At 47.6% G+C, this 22,280-nt stretch overlaps 2 protein-coding genes across 4 annotated transcripts in view; one reads left to right on the forward strand and one right to left on the reverse strand.

Annotated features, from left to right (window-relative positions):
* Positions 1-12,718, reverse strand: part of Gnpat (glyceronephosphate O-acyltransferase) — a 30,193-nt gene extending 17,475 nt beyond the window's left edge. For 2 of the 3 annotated variants that reach the window (XM_041650441.1, XM_041650439.1), the window contains exons 1-4: positions 12,485-12,718; positions 4,309-4,491; positions 916-1,092; positions 66-195 (exon numbers count right to left, since the gene is read on the reverse strand). In XM_041650441.1, the coding sequence (XP_041506375.1) occupies positions 66-195; positions 916-1,092; positions 4,309-4,491; positions 12,485-12,559 (565 nt within the window). In that variant the 5' untranslated portion in view covers positions 12,560-12,718. Of the gene's footprint in view, positions 1-65; positions 196-915; positions 1,122-4,308; positions 4,492-12,484 lie in introns of those variants that run through there. The other variant, XM_041650442.1, reaches the window with a different exon arrangement.
* A 63-nt stretch (positions 12,719-12,781) lies between these two features.
* On the forward strand, positions 12,782-21,924 carry CUNH1orf131 (chromosome unknown C1orf131 homolog). Its single transcript, XM_041650210.1, has 7 exons — positions 12,782-12,914; positions 14,822-15,162; positions 18,838-18,894; positions 19,692-19,787; positions 19,910-19,996; positions 20,565-20,617; positions 21,307-21,924. The coding sequence occupies exons 1-7, from the start codon at positions 12,815-12,817 to the stop codon at positions 21,437-21,439; spliced, it is 867 nt and encodes a 288-aa protein (XP_041506144.1). The 5' UTR covers positions 12,782-12,814; the 3' UTR covers positions 21,440-21,924.
* Positions 21,925-22,280: the final 356 nt, after the last annotated feature.

The raw sequence follows: 22,280 nt of genomic DNA on the forward strand, positions 1-22,280 counted from the left end.
CCTCTTACTATCATTCTAGTGGATGGGAAGGCCGACATAAACACGGATGAAGACTATGCACGCACCCATTCCCGCTGCAATAACTGGCACAGGTAGATCATAGTTGTACAGAACAAAAGACAGCATGAGGAAGTCAATGTAGCTCCGATGACTGGGCAGCAGGACTACAGGGTGCTCCTGGACAGCTCGTTGTAGCTTGAAAAAAAATGTCAGATTTTCAAGAATTTCAGTTGTCACATCACTAAAATCGCAGCTTAAATCAGAAAACAGAAAGGTAAATCATGGCTGAGCATGGTGGCTCACACCCGCAATCCTAGAACCTGAGAGGCTGAGGTAGTGTCTGCTTGTTAGCTCAGTATTTGGGATATCTGGGAAATGAAGGTAGAAGGATCAGAAATTCAAGGTCATCCCTGGCTATGCGGGGAGTTCAAGGTCAGTATGAGCTAGGATCCTATCAATAAATAAGTCAAATAAATAAAGATATCTAAGGAAGCAGGGGAGCAACACAGAATATAACTGGGGCCAGTGATGAGCTGGCAGTGAGCTCCTATAACTACATGAGTGATAACCCAGTTAACTGACCTTGACCACCATATCCTAAGAGAACATCTGTGCATGGGAAAATCACACAGCATAGTAGAAGATGATAATGGAAATGTGGAAGAGGAATCTGAACAAACACAAAGATTCCTTCTATTACTATTGGAACCGTGAACATGTGACACTCGAGTGGTCTCCAAGTCTTACTTGACTAAGTTGGAAGTCTGACATTAAAGGGACAAGCTGCAGACAGCATGCCCCGGGGCCCACAGCGGATGTCTGACAACCCACCCTCAGCATTCAGTCCGAGTGGGATGTCTCAAAATCAATGATAGCACAGGAAGGGGACAAGAATATCTGTACCAGCAATCTCACCTTTTGGATGCCTTCTTCATTCACACACACCTTTGAAAAAATCTGTTTAAAGACTTTGCTCAGGACAAAGGCAAAGAAGCGGATGGCTCCCATGCGCAGTCTGTGGCTCATTTCCTCTAGGATCTCCCTGGCTTCCTCTCGGAGGGCATCGGCAGATGTGAGGGACTCCCTGGAAAGCTGAAAGGAAGGCAGAGCAGGGGTGAATTCTGAAAAACAGAAACCAGAGCTCCTTTCACTCAAACCAATGTGATTAATTCCAACCCGGGCCTATGACTAACTTAGAAGACAGTGTGTGCTCTTGATTAGATCTGACCCAACTCATTAACACAGTAGATAAGTGATGTTATATTATTCTTTTTCCTGCTTTAGGCAAAGTTTCTCTACAAAGCACAGGCTGGCCTTGAATTCATTATCCACCCACCTCCGCCTACTGACTGCCAGGACTAAAGGGGTACACCACTGTGTTCAGTGAAAAATGATTCTATTTAAGCAGGTTTAAAAGGCTAGAAATTCAAAGAGAATCCACACGGCTCCTGAGAAATGGCAACCAAGGTAGACCTCCTCTGGCCTGTCCATGCTCACACGCGCATACACACACTTGTACACACACTCTCGTGCCACATCCCTTATCTACTCCTTATCTGTCCTCAGTTTTACAGCCCAGGAAGGAAGTGCTGGCTAACTATCACCTCTTACAAAGCTCCTCTACTCAACAGGTTATCTCAAACAGTGACTCAGCAAACAAAGAGCCTAACACTAACCAAAGTCACCTAAGGATGAAATAAACAGGAGGCAGAGAAGAGAGGAAAGAAGCCAGAGTAACACAAAGGTGTGAATGACAATAGGGAGGTGAAAGTTCAAGCAAAAAAAAAAAAAAAAAAAACAATGCAAACCAAAGTAACACAAACAAAAACAATTGCTTTTCTGGGCCAGGAGTGGTCAGTCAAGTCTGACATTCCTACAGTTAGGAGTGGAAGCAGAAGAGCTTGAGGCCCACCTGAGCTACAAAATGAGTTCTAGGCAAGCTTGAAAAGCTGGCTCATAAACAAAACCAACCAATCAAGGGAAAAAGAACAACAAAAAGTGGGGGGCTTCCTTTTGGAGTTTGAAATCAGGACGGGGAGGAGGATGCGGTAAACAGAGAGAACGAGTGACAGCTGAGAAGAGCTGGGCCGTGGCCCCAGCCGAGCTGCGTCCGTCTCTGTGAATGAGTCGTGCATGCTCCTTCACTCCTCAGTTCACAGAGGTTTACTGAATGTCTACCAACAAGAGGCACTGGGACTACGGTCACAAGGAGAAGGACAGCGTAGGCTCCAGATTACAGAAGCCAGCGTCACATACTGAAGAGGACTGGGGTCAATGACTAACCACAGGCATCTATGCCAACAATTCTGTAAGACTGCAATGGTGCTGAAAACTTCCCATCACCCAGCGCCACCACAGCTCTCATGGAGTCATCGCTAACATTATTCAAGTATGTGGCAACCCACAGAACCGCCAGCCTATAAAAGCACAACCCCAATAATTATGCCTAGCATGCAATGCTTCATGGTAAATAACCATACTACTGGCATATGTACTTACTATGTATCATTCAAGCACACACCTACTTATATAAATACACTTATAAGAGTTACTATACCCCTTTCCCCTTCTGTTTCTTTTTCTCTTTCTCTTCCTCTGCTCTTTTCTCTCCTCCCCTCCCCTTCCATAACCCACTAAATAAATATCCAACCTCACTCTGCAAAAAAAAAAAAAAGTTACTATGTACACTAGTATTAAACTACACCCACCTATATATGAAGGAAAGTTACTTTAAGTCAGGGTGGTGATGCATACCTGGAACGCACAGAGGAGGCTGAAACAAGAGGACTAAAGATCAATCTGAACTACATGACACGCTGTCTCAAAGTCTCTTCCCATGCACATTACAAAAAAATGCATGCATGGGACTAGGGATGCCGCTCAGGTGTAGGGCATTTGCCTACTCTACCATGAGGAGTCCTGGGTTCCATTCCTAGCACGGCAGAGAAAACAAATCAAAACAACACAAGCAGCAGTATGCTGCTTCTCTAGGAACACTCAGACATCAAATATTTAATCAGGACAGACAGAATCCTTTTCTTTCTTGCTGATTTAATCTTGTGTTTTGTTCGACGCATCAAGAAACAATAGACTCTGCCATATATGCATACTACCTAACCGAGGCAAGTGCAGACTGTGAGCCCAGGTGTCATGTAAGGACCCTGTGGTGTTGCTAACCAAGACACGTGCAGACTGTGCGCCCAGGTGTCATGTAAGGATCCTGTGGTGTTGCTAACCAAGACACGTGCAGACTGTGCGCCCAGGTGTCATGTAAGGATCCTGTGGTGTTGCTAACCAAGACACGTGCAGACTGTGCGCCCAGGTGTCATGTAAGGATCCTGTGGTGTTACCACAGGATGATGCTTACCTGAGAACACAGCCATGGTTGACTGGAGTTAACTTATTGCAAAAATGCCTTGGGTACTCTACAGTCTCATTCCTGAGTGCTAACTAAAGGGGAAACTTGTCTTCCATCATGAAATAGGCCTAACCACAGAGAGCTGATAGCATCTCTGTGATGTTAGAGGCCAACCAAAGCACAGGGATTAAGGGCATGGGTCAAAGTACACATCTAAAGTTAAAACCAGAACAGTACTCCTGCACCCAATCTGCACAGCACACTCCATCTGAGCATCGAAGGGCATGGCACTGTGGAGACAATAGCTAGTCCTTCCCCGTGGCTTTCAAGCCCCTGTTGAGCCCACTTACCCCTGGAGCTCACTGCATTTCCCACACTTTCTGCCTCCGCTGTCAGACTGAACCACTTTCAGCATTCTCTTGGACCTCCTGCTCTGAAAACAAGCCATGGCTCCCAAAGCGTGAGCTTCTTGAAAAGCTACTGCTATAGGATCCCAAACCCACCAAAATGAAGCAACTGACACAGGCGAAGCCAGGCATGGGAATCCTCGGAGCTTCTGAGGATGTGTTCACGTGGAGGGCTGGTGTGATCTGTTCAACTGGGAACTCTCTCCACCCCCTTCAATAGGAAGACCTGGAGTTTCTGTCAGTAAGTGTTAAAAAACAAAACCTTCCCTACTCCCTACACCAAACTAGCTTTGCTCATAATTAACTAGCACCCTCCAATTGTGGGCTCGTCACCAGTAAGCTGCGTCTCATACTTTACTAAGCTGTTGACGCCATACTACTCCCGGGCTGGCCTTTCAGTCTTAACACAATGACAGCATACATTTGAGTGTCGTGGAGTTAAACCTAAAAGTGTATTTGAGATAATAAAATAAGTTCAGGGAAGCAAGAAGGACCCACTTCCAGTGGAGGAGGCTGGCTGTGCCTGAAGAACGATGTTCTTACCTGCTTAATGACATAGTGCATCTCTTCAGAATTGAGAACAATGGACTTGATATCACTTGGCTTGCAGGGGATGACTCCCCTATACAAGGGGGGTGTGTAGCACTTCATGGCAAATTTCAAGTCACTGCCATGCCTCCTCTCCTCTAAGATATCTTCAAACTCATCCCACTTTTTGAGCTCTTTCTGTGAAGAAGGAAACAGAAGAAAGTGAGGAGCACCTATGGAAACAGGGCAGATTACTCAGGTTTCACTCCACCCAAATGTTTGCCTCACAACACCCAAGCAAGAGTATTCTAATATTAGAGTCCTAGACAGAGAAAAACTGTCAATACCGCGATCAATAAGCCGATACTCAACTATTACATGGTTTACAAACATTCCACCACTGACAGAGACCTCAGCCTACTGACCAGCATATTCTGATGGCTATCTTTGTAAACGCAGCACCACATTGACAAACCTCTTTGGTCTGCCTCTACTTAGCATAATATATATATATATATATATATATCTCAAAACATGTATCAGAAGCCTCAAAGCCTGGCAGTGGTGGCACACTTTAATCCCAGCACTCAGGAGGCAGAGACAGGCAGACCTTTGTGAGTTCGAGGTCAGCCTGGTCTACAAGAGCTAGTTCAAGGACAGCCAGAGCTATTAGTTACACAGAGAAACCCTGTCTCAAAAAAGCAAACAACAACAAAAGAAGCCTCAAACTAAGTTGGATGTGGCGGTGCAAGCCTCTACAGTCTTGTCTTCCAGAGGTGGGAAACTATGTCATAAAAGAAGCAGTCTGTTCTACCTCATCACCTGCACTCAGTTCCTGTGGGCCCGATTGGTCTCCATCCACCAAGCCCTCGCACGTGCTTCAGAGTCCAGGGTGCTCCTAGAAAGGTGCTTCCTGATCAAGTCATGAGTAGTGCTAACGATAATGACTGCAGTGAACGCTGCCAGCTCCTGGCGCCAGCGCTGTTCTCAGAGTCTGACATGCTCAAGAGCAATCTCCATTCCAACCTCTGAGCAGCTGTCTTCCCCAGTCCATAGGAAACCAAGGCTCCGGGTCACCCGCCTCCTGGGAGGCCCTCAGCTTCCAAACAGCAGAGACATACTTGGCATCTGAGGCTCCTTACACCGACTGTTATGCTCGTTACGGCAACATGAAGCACTTTCAGCACTATAACAAGAAGTAGTTTCCTTATTTTGTTTATTTATACCTACAGAAATATATGTACATCTTATTCAAAACAGGGGCCATGCCAATTATAATTTACCTTTCCTCTGCCGGGTGGCAGTGGTGCATGCCTTTAACCCCAGCACTTGGAAAGCAGAGGAAGGCGGATCTCTGGAGTTCGAGGCCAGCCTGGTCTACAAGAGCTAGTTCCAGGACAGACTCCAAAGCTACAGAGAAAGCCTGTCTCTAAAAGTCACCAAAAAAAAAAAAAAAATTACTTTTCTTCTTTATTTGTATCCCCAAATACTGATTTAAATAGCAAATACTGATTTAAAACATCTTAGTTATTACATAATTACCATGTTTAATAATATCTTCAGTTTTTGAACTACCAAAGTGACTTGTGCTCACTTGAAAAATTCAGAAAATGCAGGGAAAGTGCAAATAACAACAAAAATCTCAAACTTTATGTATAATCCCCTAGTGTGAGACTCCTCTAAGGAATGCTTGTTCCTAAGCACAGGGACATGTCTCTCCCATCAGACACACACTGAGACTGTCAACTTGATTTTTTTATATGTTATAAACACCCCCTTGCCGTAAATGTTTCCATTATTTCTGTCTTCCTCTAGTTTAGTATTATAGTCTTATGTGGCGTGCTCAGGTTGTATCTTTAGTGTTATAGTCTTATGTGGCGTGCTCAGATTGTATCTTTAGTGTTATAGTCTTATGTGGCGTGCTCAGGTTGTATCTTTAGTGTTATAGTCTTATGTGGCGTGCTCAGATTGTATCTTTAGTGTTATAGTCTTATGTGGCGTGCTCAGGTTGTATCTTTAGTGTTATAGTCTTATGTGGCGCTCAGTTGTATCTCACTCCTGGAATTCTATGAAAATATACAACTGTTCTTAACACAACCATGGCATTTTTAGGGTGAGTCTTTGCTTTGGCTGGGCCAGTATCTCCTAGTCTTCTTTCCTGACCTCCAGGGAAATGTCCCCACATTGGTATTTAATCCAGGGCTCTCTCATCAACAGTAGAATAATTCCCAGCCTTTCTCCAGTGCAGCGGCTTTTAACCTGGGGGAGTGTTCCCCCTCAAAACTACAAATTATTTTTTCTTCCTCACAGGCCCAAGAGCTTACCTCCTGCAGCCCTTGTCTCCAGCCTCCCACAGCTGCTGGGCACACTCACCTATTCCACTGGACTTTGTTGCTGGTGGATTTTTTGTTGTTGTTTGCTTTGTTTCCTCTCCTTTCATCTTATTTGTGTGTGTGTGGGGGGGGGAGCTACAGATGAAATCTGTATGTTTTTATTTTTTTTTATATTTTATTTTTTTTTTTTTTTTGATTTTTCGAGACAGGGTTTCTCCGTAGCTTTTGGTTCCTGTCCTGGAACTAGCTCTTGTAGACCAGGCTGGCCTCGAACTCACAGAGATCCGCCTGCCTCTGCCTCCCGAGTGCTGGGATTAAAGGCGTGCCCGGCTGAAATCTGTATGTTTTTAGCATACACACCAGGCAAATGCTCTACCACTGAGTCACTTCCATGGCTCTGCAGCAAGCTTAAAACACAAATTCCATATGCTCCCCAAATCTTGCACCTGATTCTCTTCTCCTATCATACATTCTGGATTCCCAACACTTCTCCAAAACCCATCCCCTTCAGGGCTCAGCTCTAAGCCATCATCACTTACCTGAAACCATAACTGCTAACCGCCATCTCAGCTAACCTCTGGGCATCATTCCACCCAACCCTGCTATTGTGGCCTTTGAAAATGTACAGACCCTACCCTCAGCTAGGCTACCCGGCAGCTTATACTCATAATCTCAGTAGACTCCTTGCCTAAATGTACCAAGTCAATCCTTCTGCCAGCCAATGGCAAGCTTTTCAAAATACAGGTTATTCCTCACGTTTTAAAATACTTCAGTGAGCTCCTCAGAATAAGGCCAGTCAAGAAGGGTGGTGGTGGCGCACGCCTTTAATCCCAGGGCTTTCGGGATGCAGAGGCAGGTGGATCGCTGTGAGTGCAAGGCCATCCTGGTCTACAGAGTGAGTGCCAGGACAGGCTCCAAAGCTACACAGAGAAACTCTGTCCCAAACAAACAGAATAAAGCCAGTCACTTCCACAATCAGGTAATATCTATTATGTCCACTGAGACCCCGTTCGCCCACTGCTTATGCCCTGGTGTAGATGTGCTGGGCTACCACGGCCCTTGCTGGCATCCTCTGGGCATCTGTGGATGGTCCCGTGGCTCTGCTGTGCCTGCTGCAGCATCAGCCTTCTGAGATGCTCTCAAGAACTCTCCATACAATCACTCACACCTTGCTCAGGACCTTCTCTGCCTGCTATTCACATCTAATACACATGTGCTCACACACCGTACCTGCATATCTATGAATGTTAACAACCCAAAGGCAGCACATGTCATTAGCATCTAGCCATGTTGCCAATTACAGCCATCGTAACATATCATAGGCTTTTGCGCATAAGGCTGGAAAACCTTCTTGAACTTTACAATTCTCATGAATAAAGCAACAGTTCAAACTTGGACTCAACAAACTACTGTTATATAAGGTAAGGGCAAGGGAGAGCTTGGAAACTTCCCTTTAGTGTTCTTAGGGGTAGAAAGAGGACAGCATCATTATCAGCAGGGCATATATATTTTGAGAAAGTTTGACAAGTAGGTTTGGCAACCACTACCCCTCAACCCCCATCATTCTCTAGTTCCTGTAAAGCTAAGCCCATGCCTTTTAACCATCCCAGGAGAGCATGATCTCCACCACTTGCCCCTCCTGTGCAGAGGATTGCAGCACGTTGGAGCAGCACTTACTGCCAGCAAGTAAGCACATTCTAATGGCTTCTCACCCAAGAACACAGTGCAATTGAGAATCCAATAGGAAGGTCAGGCTGAAGCACGCCCCCACCTCAGGTTGCACCTTGGGCCCTCCCACAACCTCCCTTTCCACTGTTTTCCTTCAGCAAGAGGCCCAAGGGTTCACTATACACCAGGCCTCTTGCTACAGACTGGAATCCAGCAGTGACAGGGCAAGCAGACACTATCCAGAGAAAAGCATGCCCTTCGGCACAGACCAACAAGATCAGGTCACTGAGGGAGTCCACTGGCAGGTAGGATGCTGTCAGTGACCTGCACTGGAGCCCAGGCTTTGGCACTCTGTGGCACTCTACTCCACCAGGCCAGAGCACACAGAATAACCAAGAGGCACAGCGGCATGAGATGATACAAGAGTGTGTGCCACCTTCCCCTAAGAGGACAACTTCCAAACAGAGAGAACAATAAGGTTTAGTAAATAACTGGGAAATGCTGTTTGGTAATACTTATTTTTACTTTGTATAAAATGTATTTAAGTATAAATTTATGTGACTTAACCCTCAGTTTTCATTAATGGCTACGTTTTACCAATGGGCTAACAAATGCCATGAATGTTTAACAATCAGTTCTGGCCAGCCAGTACAAGGACTGCTGTGATTCACTACTGAATGAGCTCAGAAGACAAAACAGGTGTTAACGAGGAAGTACTTTATACTGAGTGGTTCATGAAATGTTTGATTTGGGTCTTTGATATTAAAAAGAGTCAGCAATACAAAGTTCTGCCACACAGAAGGGACCGTGAGCATTTTGAAGAGACAGCACACTTCCATCCTGAGAAATACAAAGTCAGGGTGATGAGGTACAGTAAGCAGGACTAGACTGGTAAAAACCAGAGCAGGAGCAACTGGCAGATCATTTGGAGTCTGAGCTGAGATACCCTAAGTATGGACCCTATACTGGAACTCTCACACACACACACCAAGTCTCAGAGAAAGAGTGCACTTCTAGCTTCAGATACAGCCTACCTGCCCCTGACTTGCCAAATCCACATTCTCAGTCGCACCCTCCTCTTTTGCTTGGGGACCACATTCCCAACTCTACTCAAAAGCCTACCAAACATTTAGGATGTATCTGGTCCAGACCATGGTAATCCAGAGCTGACAAGTTTGCATCCCAGACCGAAACTGCTCTGTACCTGACTAAACCTGTTCCTCCCCTGTCCTTCCTATCTTTGAGAGATCAGCCTCTGCCCAGTTGCCAAACCACGGGAACCCAACGGCCTACTTCATACTGCCCCCACTTTCCCAGGTCCTAGACACAACTGGTTCCCAGGGCCAAGGATCTCCTGTCCAAAGTATCACATAAAACCATCATGCTCCATGCTTCCCAGCCTCACTGGGCTTCACCCCCTCACCCGCATTGGCCATTTGTCCTAATTGATCTCCACGCTTATGAATCACATATCTACCCCACCCTGAGTTTCTTCCTTCTTATAATCTTCAGAGAGAAAGATATTACTAATGCAGATAATCACGCCAGAGCCTAATGGTTTTCTTAGACTTTCTAGAGCACAAATACAGAGAAGATTTAATCCTTGATGAAAGCCACCAATGCCCAGAACACCCATGATGTGCTTTGTTTCTTTTCAGAAATACCTATTGATACCAGGATACCCAAGATACCATTTGCTTCTTTTCAGAAACACCTTTTGCTTATGTTCTTAATTTTGTCTTATGTTTTCTTCATCATTCTGCATTCAGCCTCCCCACACACGCAAGGCAGTGACTTTCTTACATTGTTACTTCAGTGATTCCCACCTCCCAGTATTCATACTACAGAAACTCAGTTTTGGTGTTGTTTTAAGATACCTTCTCAAGTCCCCAAATAAACCAGATGCCCCTTTCCTTGACTCCAACAGCATTCAATGCATGCTTTAATCACTACCCTAATTTATCCCACTTAACTGGACTACCTGTGCACATTGACCACTTCAGGTGTCCTGAGAGGCCAGGCAGTCTTTAGCACTGAGAACAGCAACTGGGGGATTTCGGGCACTGCTGATCATTAGCAATATCGTGATGTCACTACAGAACTACCAATTGGACAGAAAGCAGTGCACAATGAACAGGGTGGTGGAAGAAGCTGGCAGTCTGAAGGAGGCTCTCATGATCATCAGCTGTGCGGGCACAACAACAGCCAGGAGGCGACCGAACCAGGCAGTGGTGGCACCAAACGGAAAGGGGCAGGGGACACTCATGGCCACCTGCCTTGTTACTCACATGGAAAGTTGACAAAAATCTCATGATTAAAAAAATATATAGATGAAGTAAGAACCAACTCCTTTTTATTAACCTGCAAGGGAAATCCCAACCCCCACATACTGAAAGGCCAAAAAACGTCTTGAGTTGGATCTACACAACAATCCCCTTTCCCAACACGCCTGCTTTGGAATAACAAGCTGTAAAACGATGATGGATTTCCCACCAGAGAACTGTGTGGTGAAGTCAACCATAAGCTTTAAGGCAGCAGTTCACAGCAAACATAAAGGTAAAGTTCTTTTAAAAAAAAAAAAATTATTTTTGTGTGCACTGGTGTTTTGCCTGAATGTATGTCTATGTGAGGATGTAACACTTGTGAGCTGCCATGTGGATGCTGGGAACTGAACCTGCGTCCTTTACAGGAGCAGCCAGGCCGGGCGGTGGTGGCGCACGCCTTTAATCCCAGCACTCGGGAGGCAGAGGCAGGCGGATCTCTGTGAGTTCGAGACCAGCCTGGTCTACAAGAGCTAGTTCTTCCAGGACAGGAACCAAAAGCTACGGAGAAACCCTGTCTCGAAAAAAAAAAAAAAAAAAAAAGGAGCAGCCAGTGCTCAAAACCCGAGCCATCTCTCCAGCCCCAAATGTAAACTTCTTAAGAGACAGTGAAAGAAGTTTGCCCACATTCCAAAAGATATCCTACTCTTAAGGTAGCATTATTCTTCTAGAAATCAGGAGGTTTGTTTGCTTTGCTCTTACATGTTTTTTTTTTCCACTTTTGACATTTCTACACAAGCTAACACTACACTATACCGGACTTAAATCAGAAAGTGGTGCTAACTACCATGCCATGGAAATATCCTTTTCAAAGCACTACTTGCCAAGGGTGGTGGTGTAGATCTGCAATCCTGGCTCTCTGGAGGTTAGGGAGAACTGCAAGGTGCAGGACAGCCTGGGGGCTTCATAGCCACTGCCAATCCAGAGTACAAACCACAAACATCGCTTCAAAAATAAACTATTAAAAATAAATTTCCCCGGAGCTGGAGCGATGGCTCCAAGAAATAAGAGCCATTTTTTCCCCAGCACCCACGTGGCAGGTCACAGCAACTTTAACTTGGTTTCCAGAACTGGCCTCTGCCGCACCAGACACCACCAAGGGCAAATATAAACATGCAAGTAAACACTCATACACATAAAAATAAATCGTCCCCCTGCATTGTACAATCTCACGGGATGAAGGGGTACAAAGCTTCCGCCTTGATAATGAATATTGTAAGCTCATGAATATTGCAAGCGACCAGCATTCTGTTGGAAACCAAACCAAGCAAACCACCAGTTCAAACCAGAAGAGGAAGTAATTCTGCATGGGGGGGGGGGGTGTCGAGGCAAGTAGGGGTGAAGCCACTGGCAATGGGAGACCTATTCAACAACTTGGGTAAAAAAATAGAAGACAGTAATTTCCAGAAGCTCCAAGTCATCCTAAATTAGAGTGTTAAAAACTCTACTCGCATATTCTAGCCGAATATTTTTCTCCCAAAAATACTTCAGAAAAAAAAAAAAGGCGGGAGGTGGAGAGACAAGTCTTCTCGGGCTAGGTCTTCTCAACCGGCAGAAGTCGGCCGATCCGCCCTCGATGGACGGGGGAGCCTGCAAGTCTTCCATCGAGCTCGTGTGCCGGGCTCCAGGCCTGAGAGGGGAAAGGGACAGAGGAGCCACCATCGACAGGAACTTGGAAAAGCAGACACGTTTACCCAGACGCAGACACATGGTTGCTGTGGATACCAAGCCAAGTACCCAAATCCTGCACAGAGGGGCGTCATGACCCGCTCTCTAAGACAGAGGCTGGGGGAGGGGGGTTACAGGGCTCAGGAGGGGCTGTCCTTTCCGGAGATGTCCCCCCGGACTTCGGTTCCCAGAGGCGCCTACCGCGTAGACGAGCACAGCGCCGGGGCTGGCCGAGCCGACAGAGAAGCGGGAGCTGGAAGAGCTAGGAACATCCATGGTGCGGCTGCCGTCCCGGGCGGGGCCTGGGCTTGTCTACTACGCGGCTGTGGAGCAGCGGCTGGGGGCGGTTCTTTCGAACGGGGCGGCTCCAAGCCGCCCAGGGCGGTGGCACTCAGGACGGCCACCGCACGGGACCCCGGGCGCCGCCATCTTAGCCAGGACGGAGGCCGCGCAGGGCCTCCCGCGGAGCACGCGCAGGAGCGCCGGAAGCGGAAGTGCCGCCTTGTGGGCTGGATTTGAAGATCCGTGCTGATGCCCATGGCGGCGGCGGAGAAACGAGAATCGGACTCCGCAGAGCCTCCTGGCACTGAGACACTCCTGGATGAGGTGCTGCGGACCCTCTACGATCTGGGTGAGCTTGGCTCCCGAGAGGAGACGGCTGAGGACAGTGGATCGCATTCCAGCCGCGGCAGGACCGCGGGCTACCCGGAGCCGGTTCGGGTCACCCGATCTCCTGACACCACGCCGGCCCGCCTTACCCCTGCGGCGTCTCCCTCTCTGAGACCTTCTCACCCACATCTTGGTCGACCTTTCGCTCTCTCGCTGTGTGGGAAAGAAAAATCGAAGCGTGTTACTGAAAACAGGCAGCTGTCTGGCACTTTGGCAAAAGGACAGACACTCGCAGGCTGAAGAGCCCACATGCAGATTGCCTGACTTTTAGAAACAAACACGTTGCAAAGTCTGTATTATTTATTTTGAAGCTGTTGCTAGAAATTCTAAGCTTGCTTACATGGTTAAAAAAAATAGCTTAGGCCGGGCGGTGGTGGCGCACGCCTTTAATCCCAGCACTTGGGAGGTAGAGGTAGGCGGATCTCTGTGAGTTCAAGACCAGCCTGGTCTACAAGAGCTAGTTCCAGGACAGGTTCCAAAAAACCACAGAGAAACCCTGTCTCAAAAAACAAAAAAAAAAAAAAACAAAAAAAAATAGCTTAGAAGGTGGAAAAACGTACCAGGTGTACATGCTGTTGTGCGTTCCCCCATTAACTGTCAGAGCAACCCTTATATATATTAGTTACAGAGAAACAAGCACCACAGGCTAACGGAGCTTGTTAAACGTTACCTTTCAGAGCTCGGATCTAAAGGCTTAGGGCCTAATAACATAGTTTGCGCCGCGTTGACTTGTCCTATGTAGGTTCTCTTGTGTCCACGGAGTGGAGAACGGACAGCTCTTGGCGTCGACTTTCACTAGTTTTATGACTAATTTTTAAAATCCTCAATATGACTTATGGCCACATCTGCTGGGATTCATTGTTAGTTGCGCCAGTGTTCCGGACTCATTTTTATATCCATACAGCCAGAGTCAGATTGGCTCCAAGTACACGTTTAGTGAGTACATAGCTGGTGTTTAGAGAGCGCTTGTGCACATGGGTCAGTAACGAGGCCTAGACTTCTGGCTCAAATTTCAGGTCTCTATTTAGAGAGTCTGAGCAGAGGAAACAAACAGAAGATGAGAAATTTAGTAGAAAGTAGCGGTATTTAAATTAAGGCAGTTTTCCTGGATTCTCTTGAATTCATAGCGGAAAGAAAACAGGAAGCCTGGGGCAGGTACTTGTAACCCTGTAATATGATAAAAAGAAATACTAATGTATAGCCAGGTGTTTTTAATATAGCAGATGGGCAAATGGCAGGTCGCAGTCCTGGGAACCACAGCTCGAATGTCACTAGATGAGCAGCAAGTGTGAGGACAAGAGCGATTATTTTCATACAAGTCAGAGGTGCACAGCTACCTAGGCATGAAAGAGCATTTTGTGTTTTTTGTTTTTTTTTTCGAAACAGGGTTTCTCTGTAGCTTTGAAGCCTGTCCTGGAGCTAGCTCTTGTCCACCAGGCTGGTCTCGAACTCCCAGAGATCCACCTGCCTCTGCCTCCCGAGTGCTGGGATTAAAGGCGTGCGCCACCACCGCCCGACATGAAAGAGCATTTTGATGTCTAAAAATGGTGCAAAAAATGGTGCAAAAGCAATTTACTTGAAGAAAAACAATTTGTATCTTTTAAGTTGTGTTTTTACTTTTCAAGTTATATTTATTTATGTATTTGTCACCGCACCATGGTGAAATAAGGAAACAACTTATGGGAGTCAGCTCTCTGCTTCCACCATGTGGGTCCTGGGGATCAAACCTCCCCAAGCGGTTTGTTTCTTTCTTTGTGCAGATGGGTGCTTGTGTCTGGGCCAGATGCACAGTAACATTCATTTGGTATTGGTGTTAACTAAAACCAAAATCATTTTTACATTATTTTTTTTTTATGTTGAAACAAACAGGAGAGACGGAAGGTGAAACAGAGCCTAAAAGGATCAAGAAGAAGAGAGAAAAGAAGAGAGATGTGGAGACCACAGCAGAGGTTACAGCAGCGCCACTCCCCCTGCCTGGATCTCTCGTAAAGGGCCAGAGGAAGAGTACTTCCAGCTTTTTCAAGGAACTCAGAGAAGAGCTACACTCTGCTTCCGCTGCCCCCTCAGCACCCTTTTCAGGAGCAGAAGTCCCTGATACTAATGCAGTGTCGCTCTCTGCCCCAGAGAACAACAGCAGGCTCGTGGAAGTGGTGGAGTTTCAAAGCAGAAGTAAAAGAAAACCAAAACCCGGTCAAGAAGAGCATGCAAAGGTAATGAATCGTCTGGTCTATACCTGTGTGATCAGGTTACCATTAGACAGTAACAGAATTGGAGAACTAGAGAAAGGAAAAGACTATTTTGGAAATAGTCCAGCTGTCTGGCCCCACCTAAGCCCTGACAATGACCTTTTCGCCTAGAGCCTAGGCCCAGGCCATAAATTCCACAGTGAAGCTGTGTTGTGCGCCATCTAGGGCTTTTGGGTTTCTCTGGGAACGTGGTTTTAGTGCTGCTCTACTCCGTCGCTTACAGCTGCAAGTGCACTCCGCAGGCTTCCCTGCTTTATAGTACAGCGACCACGGGCTCCGTTCACAAGGCCGGTGAGTCCCCATTCCACAGTCACTGTGTGCCTGCTGCCTGGCTCCCTAGAGACCAGCAGTGGAACATGTGGGTGCTGTGTTGTCCCTGTGGTTATGAAGTTATAAAGGTAAACAAGCGGTGCTGAGAGGAGCAGGCAGAGCCTGCTCTGGGTGGGGTGGTCAGGCTCGTATTAAATGGTACTCAGGGGAAGAGGAGAGCCGTGCAAGCAGAAGAAACAGCTTTGCCAACCCCCTTGGGTGCAAGGCGCCTGACTGGTTCCAAGAGCTGGAAGACTAGCAGAAGTAGGACAGAGGGGACAGTGGCATGAGATGGCACACAGAAGCTGGGGAAGCCAGCCCTTCCCAGGTCTTAGAGGCAGCTGTAGGATTTTGTACTTTAAAATCCATGAAGACAGCCCGGTGTGATGCCTTATTCCGATCGTGCCCAAACTCAGGAGGATTTCCATGAAGTCAAGCTAGTCCTGCTTCACAGCCAGTCCTAGGCCAGTCTCAGCTACACGATGAGGTCTTCAGTCAGAACAAAACATAGCAAAGATCAATTAAGTATGTGGGGAGCTGTGACAGCATAGCATTCCCAGCGGAGGCAGGAGGTCATCTGCTTCTTGTTTGCAGTGAGTTACAACCAACAGAGTGAGGGAGGGGTACCGCTCAGTGCTCTGGGTTTGAAATGGGGTAGCCTAGACAGACTTGGGGAGCAAATGAAAGAACCTGTGTCTTTTTTGGTTTTTCAAGACAGGGTTTCTCTGTAGCTTTAGAGCCTGTCCTGGAACTAGCTCTTGTAGACCAGGCTGGCCACGAACTCACAGAGATCCGCCTGCCTCTGCCTCCCGGGTGCCAGGATTAAAGGCGTGCGCCACCACCGCCCGGCTAAGAACCTGTTTCTTAATGGGAGTGCAGCTTTGTGAGAGGAAGGACAAGGGCTTTGTCAGGCAGTAAGTATGTCAGGTCGCCTGAAGCCATTCAGCTGGCACTTGGCTCCTAGGGCAGTGTCAGTGGCATTGTCCTCACATCCCTCAAGCTGCTCAGTCTCCACTGTCGCCTTGAATCTTAAGTGCCTCAGTGGCCTAGCTAAAAAAGGGACCAAAACAGGGTGTGGCTGTGCTCGCCTTCAATCCCACCTTCAGGCAGATCTCTGTAAGTTCAAGAGTAGCCTAGGCTACATAAGAGACCCTGTTTCAGAGCAAAAAGGTGGGGACAGAAAGCAGGAATGAAGGGTGAAGAGAAGGGGTCCTGTGTCCTCTCTCCATGCTCCACTGTCAGTACTGCCTCTGCCGTTGCCGTCGGTCCCCACAAGCTAGTGCTTGTTCCCGTCCACTGACCCCTTCTTGCCTCACTAACTCCTCCTGATTCCTGCAAGTGTTTGCTGCACAGAGGAGCCTGGTGCCTGCTGAGGTGCTGTTCCCGTCCACTGACCCCTTCTTGCCTCACTAACTCCTCCTGATTCCTGCAAGTGTTTGCTGCACAGAGGAGCCTGGTGCCTGCTGAGGTGCTGTCTGGTCTGCAGTCAGGTGCACTGCTTACCACACGTGCCACTCAGAGCATGTGAGCACAGCTTGGCAGGGTTCCGTTTGGTTTTTAGATTAATACAAATTTGTTTAGCAGACAAACCTTATAAAGCCTTCAAAAATCACTGTCTGTCCTGTTTGGCATGACTTTTATTTGGTTTATTTCCCTGGTGCTAGGGATGGAACAGGGAGGGCCCATGCACACAGGCAAGCCTCTCCATCTGAGATACGCCTCAGCTGTCATGGAGGGTGTGCTGATGAGTTCTCAGTCCAGCTGAAGGTCCTGTGCCTGTCAGTGTTCAGTATTGCAGTCAGAACCTGACCCAGACCATCTAGAGAAACGATTGTGGATCTGAAGCAAGCACCAGGCCAGGGTCCATCCCAGGCTCTCAGGCTTCCAGGCTATGTACTCTGCTACTGCTTGGGAGATAGAATACAGATTTTTTAGGTTCTGTGGCCTTTGTAAGACCAGTGGGAGGAGCCAGAGGATCACCAGACCTGAAGACGCCTCCCCAGTTCGTTGCCAAATAGCCACAGAGTGCTTACCCAGCTCACCCTCTTCACCCTGAGCTCCCTTGAAGTCAGGAAGAGAGTCATCTAGTTGAGGCACTTCACCCTGGCCCCTACTCTTTCCAAAACTACCTTCCTTTGAGAAAAAGAGTATTTACCTACCACACCCACTCTTAACTGGAGACCAGCTGGACATTTCAATAATTTTAAGTTTGTCCACCTAGATTTTTATTACATTTTATTTGTGCATGAGGTAGTGGGTACCATGGTGCATCTGTGTGGAGATCAGAAGACAACCTACAGGAGCCCATTCTCTCCTCCCACCATGTTGGACCCAGGGAATAAACTCGGGTCATTAGGCTTTGTGGAAAGCACTGTTCCCCAGAGTCCAGTCACCTTAGTCCACCAGTGACATGCATACAACTAGGCACACACATAAAATAAATAGCATTTCAAAACAAAAGCACACTCTCCACCTCTTCTCTGCAAGCTCTAAAGATTTCAGCAGCATGTAGAATTGGTACTTACATGGTGGCTGGCTTCAAGGCTCTTTTCCAGCTTTTCTTTGTGATGAAATACTCAACAGCTTGGTACATAACTTATTACTGGTGAGCAGCTGTTGCCACCATTTTCCTCGTGCAGAGCTGCAGCTGTCCCCCTTCCTCTCCTCTTCTGCTCTCTCTCTTAAATGGCAGTGCCCCTTCTGGAATGGGGTCACTTCTTGTACTCTGTGGCTTGTATCACAGTGCCCTCCTCATCCATGATATGGCGTGTATCAGAATTCTGCTCTTTGGTTTATTTTGTGTGGCGTTGACTCATGTTTGCTAGATTAGCACTCACTCTGCCGCTGAGCTACATCCCAGTTCAGAGACGCCTCTCTTCAAGAAGCCAAACATGAACCACTTAGCCTATTCATCTGTTGGTCGACATCTGGGTGCCCTTGTGTTTTAGCTGCTGCGAACACTGCCACTGTGAACATTGGTGTACCTGCCAGGTAGAACTGCGCCATCATTTGCCCGCTCTGCGTTAGAAAACTTCCTAGGAAGTGCCGCACGTTGTCCATAGCAGCCGTACCTTTAGCATTTTTGCCTACAGTCTATAAGGGCTCAGTTTCTTGACATCCTTTCCAACACTTATTTTCCTGGGGGAGTTGACTTTTATTTTATACACATATGCACAGTTGTTGGGTTGTTTGTTTCAAGATAAGGTTTTATGATGTAGCCCAGGCTGGCCTCACACTTGTAGCCACTTCCCTGCCTCTTCTCGGATTACAGGTGTAGGCTGCCATACCTGGCTAACTGGTAGTTTCTAATAAGAATTTGTTTCCTTATAGGATAAAACAAGGGCCCTTGAAAAAGATGTGGGTATTCAAGAATTTAACCTAGAAAAGGTAAGCATTTTGAGGTAACTTTTAGTTCCTTTTTAAGGTTTGCATTGTTGACCTTGAGCTGGCAGCTTTAACACAGCGCCAGCCTTCTGCAGAGTCTTGTCTCAAGGCTAGGGAAATGGTGACCTAGTCTCAGGATGTTCACATGACTGACTTGACTAGCACAGGGTTACAGCGCAATGGCCGGTGATACAGTGGCAAGTCAGAAAGACGTGCATACTTTCACAGTGCAGCTGGTTTCTAAGATGCCTGACAAAAGGACAGGAGGAAGCCACTCAGCAACTTAGAGAACAGTTGTGGGGGCTGGAGAGATGGCTCAGAGGTTAGGAGCACTGCCTGTTCTTCTGAAGGTCCTGAGTTCAATTCCCAGCAACCACATGGTGGCTCACAACCATCTGGAATGAGATCTGGTGCAAAATACAGTATATATAATAAATAAAAAAAAAATGAGAACAGTTGTGTTTGAGCTGCTGTGGGCAGGTCCCGTGTGTGGACAGCATGTTGGAGAGGCACTTTCATCTAAGTGGCTGCCTCTCTGAACTGGTTGGTGGAGAGCATCCATTCACAGCACTGAGTGCTGCCTGAATCCCAATACTGTCACTGGTTCATGCAGAGATAATCATTGCTTCAGCTGTGGGATTAAACAAGGAGGGAACACTAAGAGCACAGGGGTTCAAGAATCTGCTGGTGCTTCCTCGGCCACGGCAGCACTGCAGGGTCCCGGCTGTGGGGCAGCGTGGCTGAGTGGCTGCTGCCGGGGGAGTTGTTGGCATGTGGGTCTGACTGTTGTGCACCAACAGGCTCGTTTGGAAGTACACCGCTTTGGGATCACGGGCTATGGCAAAGGAAAAGAGAGAGTCCTGGAACAGGAGCGAGCTATTGTGCTGGGGGCTAAGGTGAGGGGCTGCCTGCCATGGTCAGACCTAGGGGAAGGTGTAGCCCAGGGGCGCTGCTGGGACTGCCCTTTTCTTACTTGTAGGAGAAAAATGGATGGCGTGTCTTTATTCTTTCCTGTCAGGCTCCCAAAAGAAGTTACGTGAATTACAAGGTTTTACAGCAACAAATCAAAGAGAAGAGGAGAGCTCAGGAAGAAGAAGAGAGATTGGTGGGTGTCTGCTCTTTACTCTGCTAAGCAGGGCTGGCTGTCTCATGGCTGCCTGCAGGCGGGCTTAGCTTGCCAAATAGTAGGACACCAACATTGCCTAATGCCCCCTCCCAGCCCCCAGTTATATCAGCTGAGCTTCATCATGCCAGCTGAGGCATCTGGCCTGGTCATGGAGAAGGTGAGGCTGGCCTTGAGGCCAAAGGTCATTGCCACAGTGTCTGTTGAGTGCCCACCATGTGCCCAGCAGGTGCTGGTGCTCGACTATGGTTGTCCTGAGGGGTCATGACACTTGGGGTTTCTGACAGGGTCTCAGTGTGTAACCCAGGCTGGCTTAGAATTGCCCTCCACTGCCTCTGCCGTCTGAGTACAGTCACGGGTGTACACTACCGGATTCTGATACCTGTCGCATTTTGTAACAGGTCAGAGTGAGACTTGTTGGCTTATGTTTACTAAACCCACTTGAAAACATTAAAAAATGATGACATTTATGTGGCTTTTTGTCACAAACTTGCTGCCCTGTTGTAAATATTTACCATCCATTACTGATTCATTGTCTTTGCTGATTTAGGCCCGGGACACAGACATTTTCAAGAAAAAGAAGAGGAAAGTACAGGAGGACAGGTGGGTAGTGGCCACAGATGCTGGGGCGTCCCTGACCAGGTCTGTGGTTGGTTCTCGTGGGCCCGTGTGTGAGTGCAGCATCCCAGCCCTCTAGTTACCTGCTTGGGCCTGTGAAGAGGTGATTAGAAAACTGCCCCAGTGATGCGTGAGAATCTGAGCTCGCCATGGCTGGCCTAATGTGCCACACTCACAGTGGAGCTTCTTGATGTGAAATGGGGAAATAGTGGGAAAGGGCCTGGTACTTGTCTTAGCTTTGGGTAAGGATTCCTCTCCTGGGCACCGTGCTCCGGTCTGGCTCTTCATCGTAGCCCTTTCTCACAGCAGTGTCTTTATCAATTGAGTGCCCATTCTGTGCCAGGTAAGTGTTGGTGCCCAGGTGACGTCACCCTGAGGGAGCCCTGTCCCTTGAGGGGCATGGCAGTGAGGGAAGCCTCCAACTGTGGAAGCAAACTGGTGATGTCTGGTGCTAGCGAGTCCTGTAAAGAGGGTTGAGCTGGAGGTCACTTCAGGGAGGTGACGTCTGTCAGGAACTGAGAGCAAAGAGGAAGGGTCACCCTGAAATAGTGTTCAGCACCTTGTGGAGCGCGAGACCAGTGCAGTTGTGGTAGGGCCTGCATGAGAAGAGGAATCCACGCCTGTGGTCCTGCTTGCTCTAACTGCCTGGCACCCTTCTCTTACTGTCAACACAGGAGATCCAAGAAGTCGGCTCCCAGCATTTTGTCAAATGGAAAAGTTGGACAAGTTGGAAAATTCAGAAATGGGACATTGATTCTAAGCCACGCTGATATCAGGAAAATAAATTCTTCCAGAGTAGCAAAATGATGAACTTTGTCAGCTCCAGAGAGGAGTAGGAACCGTGACAAGTGCTGACACAGGACCACTGAACTGCAGACCGCACTTCATGTCCCTCGGGGTCTCTTCATGAGGAGCAAAACGGATAAACAGGGTGGAGACCTGCTGAGTGCCGGCCAGGCCCAGGCTCCACTCCCCTGTGCTGGAGAGGTTGTTCTCCGCAGTGGTGGTGACCTGCTGAGTGCCGGCCAGGCCCAGGCTCCACTCTGGTTTCTGGTTGCTAGTGTCAGCAACTTGGTTCCAGTCCTCCTTTTCACAGTTTCACTGTCTCCTGGGTGTTTGTGATTGCCGTTACAGTGCCTTTTGGACTTCTGATGACAGTGTTACTATGTCATGAAAGAACTAAGAACTTTTGTCATCTTTCGGTTTTCTGGAAAAGCAGTTCTATTGTCAACCTACTTTGTGTTAAATCCATTTTGTAAGAATTTTCAAAAATACATATCTGTTGTATGAGGGCTGGCTGTTGAGTAACACACGGCAGTTCTAACTGGTTTCCCATACCTCACAAGGCCGTGTTTATGGTGATGTTACCCCTACCTGGGTGTCAGCGTCTTCTCAGAGAGTGAGGTAAGTTAAAGGGAGATCTCCAGTGAGGAAGGATTCTGGTACTTCCCACCTTAGGTGTTTGGCTCCTTGTCCAGTAAGCACTGTGATGTGGATTTAGAGACCTTTAGGTCATGGCCAGCAGGTTGTCAGGTGGCTCCGAAAGTATCGCCAAACCAACTCATGAGGTGGAATCCAATTTGCTAGTTTTTTTTAGATGACATTTTTTAAGTTTATTTTGTGTGTATGTTAGGGCACATGTGCCATG

This window comes from Microtus oregoni, unplaced genomic scaffold (assembly GCF_018167655.1).
Source record: "Microtus oregoni isolate MIOR12 unplaced genomic scaffold, Mior012 000004F_ref0000308, whole genome shotgun sequence".
Lineage (NCBI taxonomy): Eukaryota > Metazoa > Chordata > Mammalia > Rodentia > Cricetidae > Microtus > Microtus oregoni.

Excerpts from the sequence above, each read along its gene's own strand:
- CUNH1orf131 (XM_041650210.1), top strand. The coding sequence starts at position 12,815 with ATGCCCATGGCGGCGGCGGAGAAACGAGAATCGGACTCCGCAGAGCCT. Across the intron at positions 12,915-14,821 it reads GCGGACCCTCTACGATCTGG|GAGAGACGGAAGGTGAAACA; the intron begins GTGAGCTTGGCT and ends TGAAACAAACAG. Across the intron at positions 18,895-19,691 it reads AAGAATTTAACCTAGAAAAG|GCTCGTTTGGAAGTACACCG; the intron begins GTAAGCATTTTG and ends GTGCACCAACAG.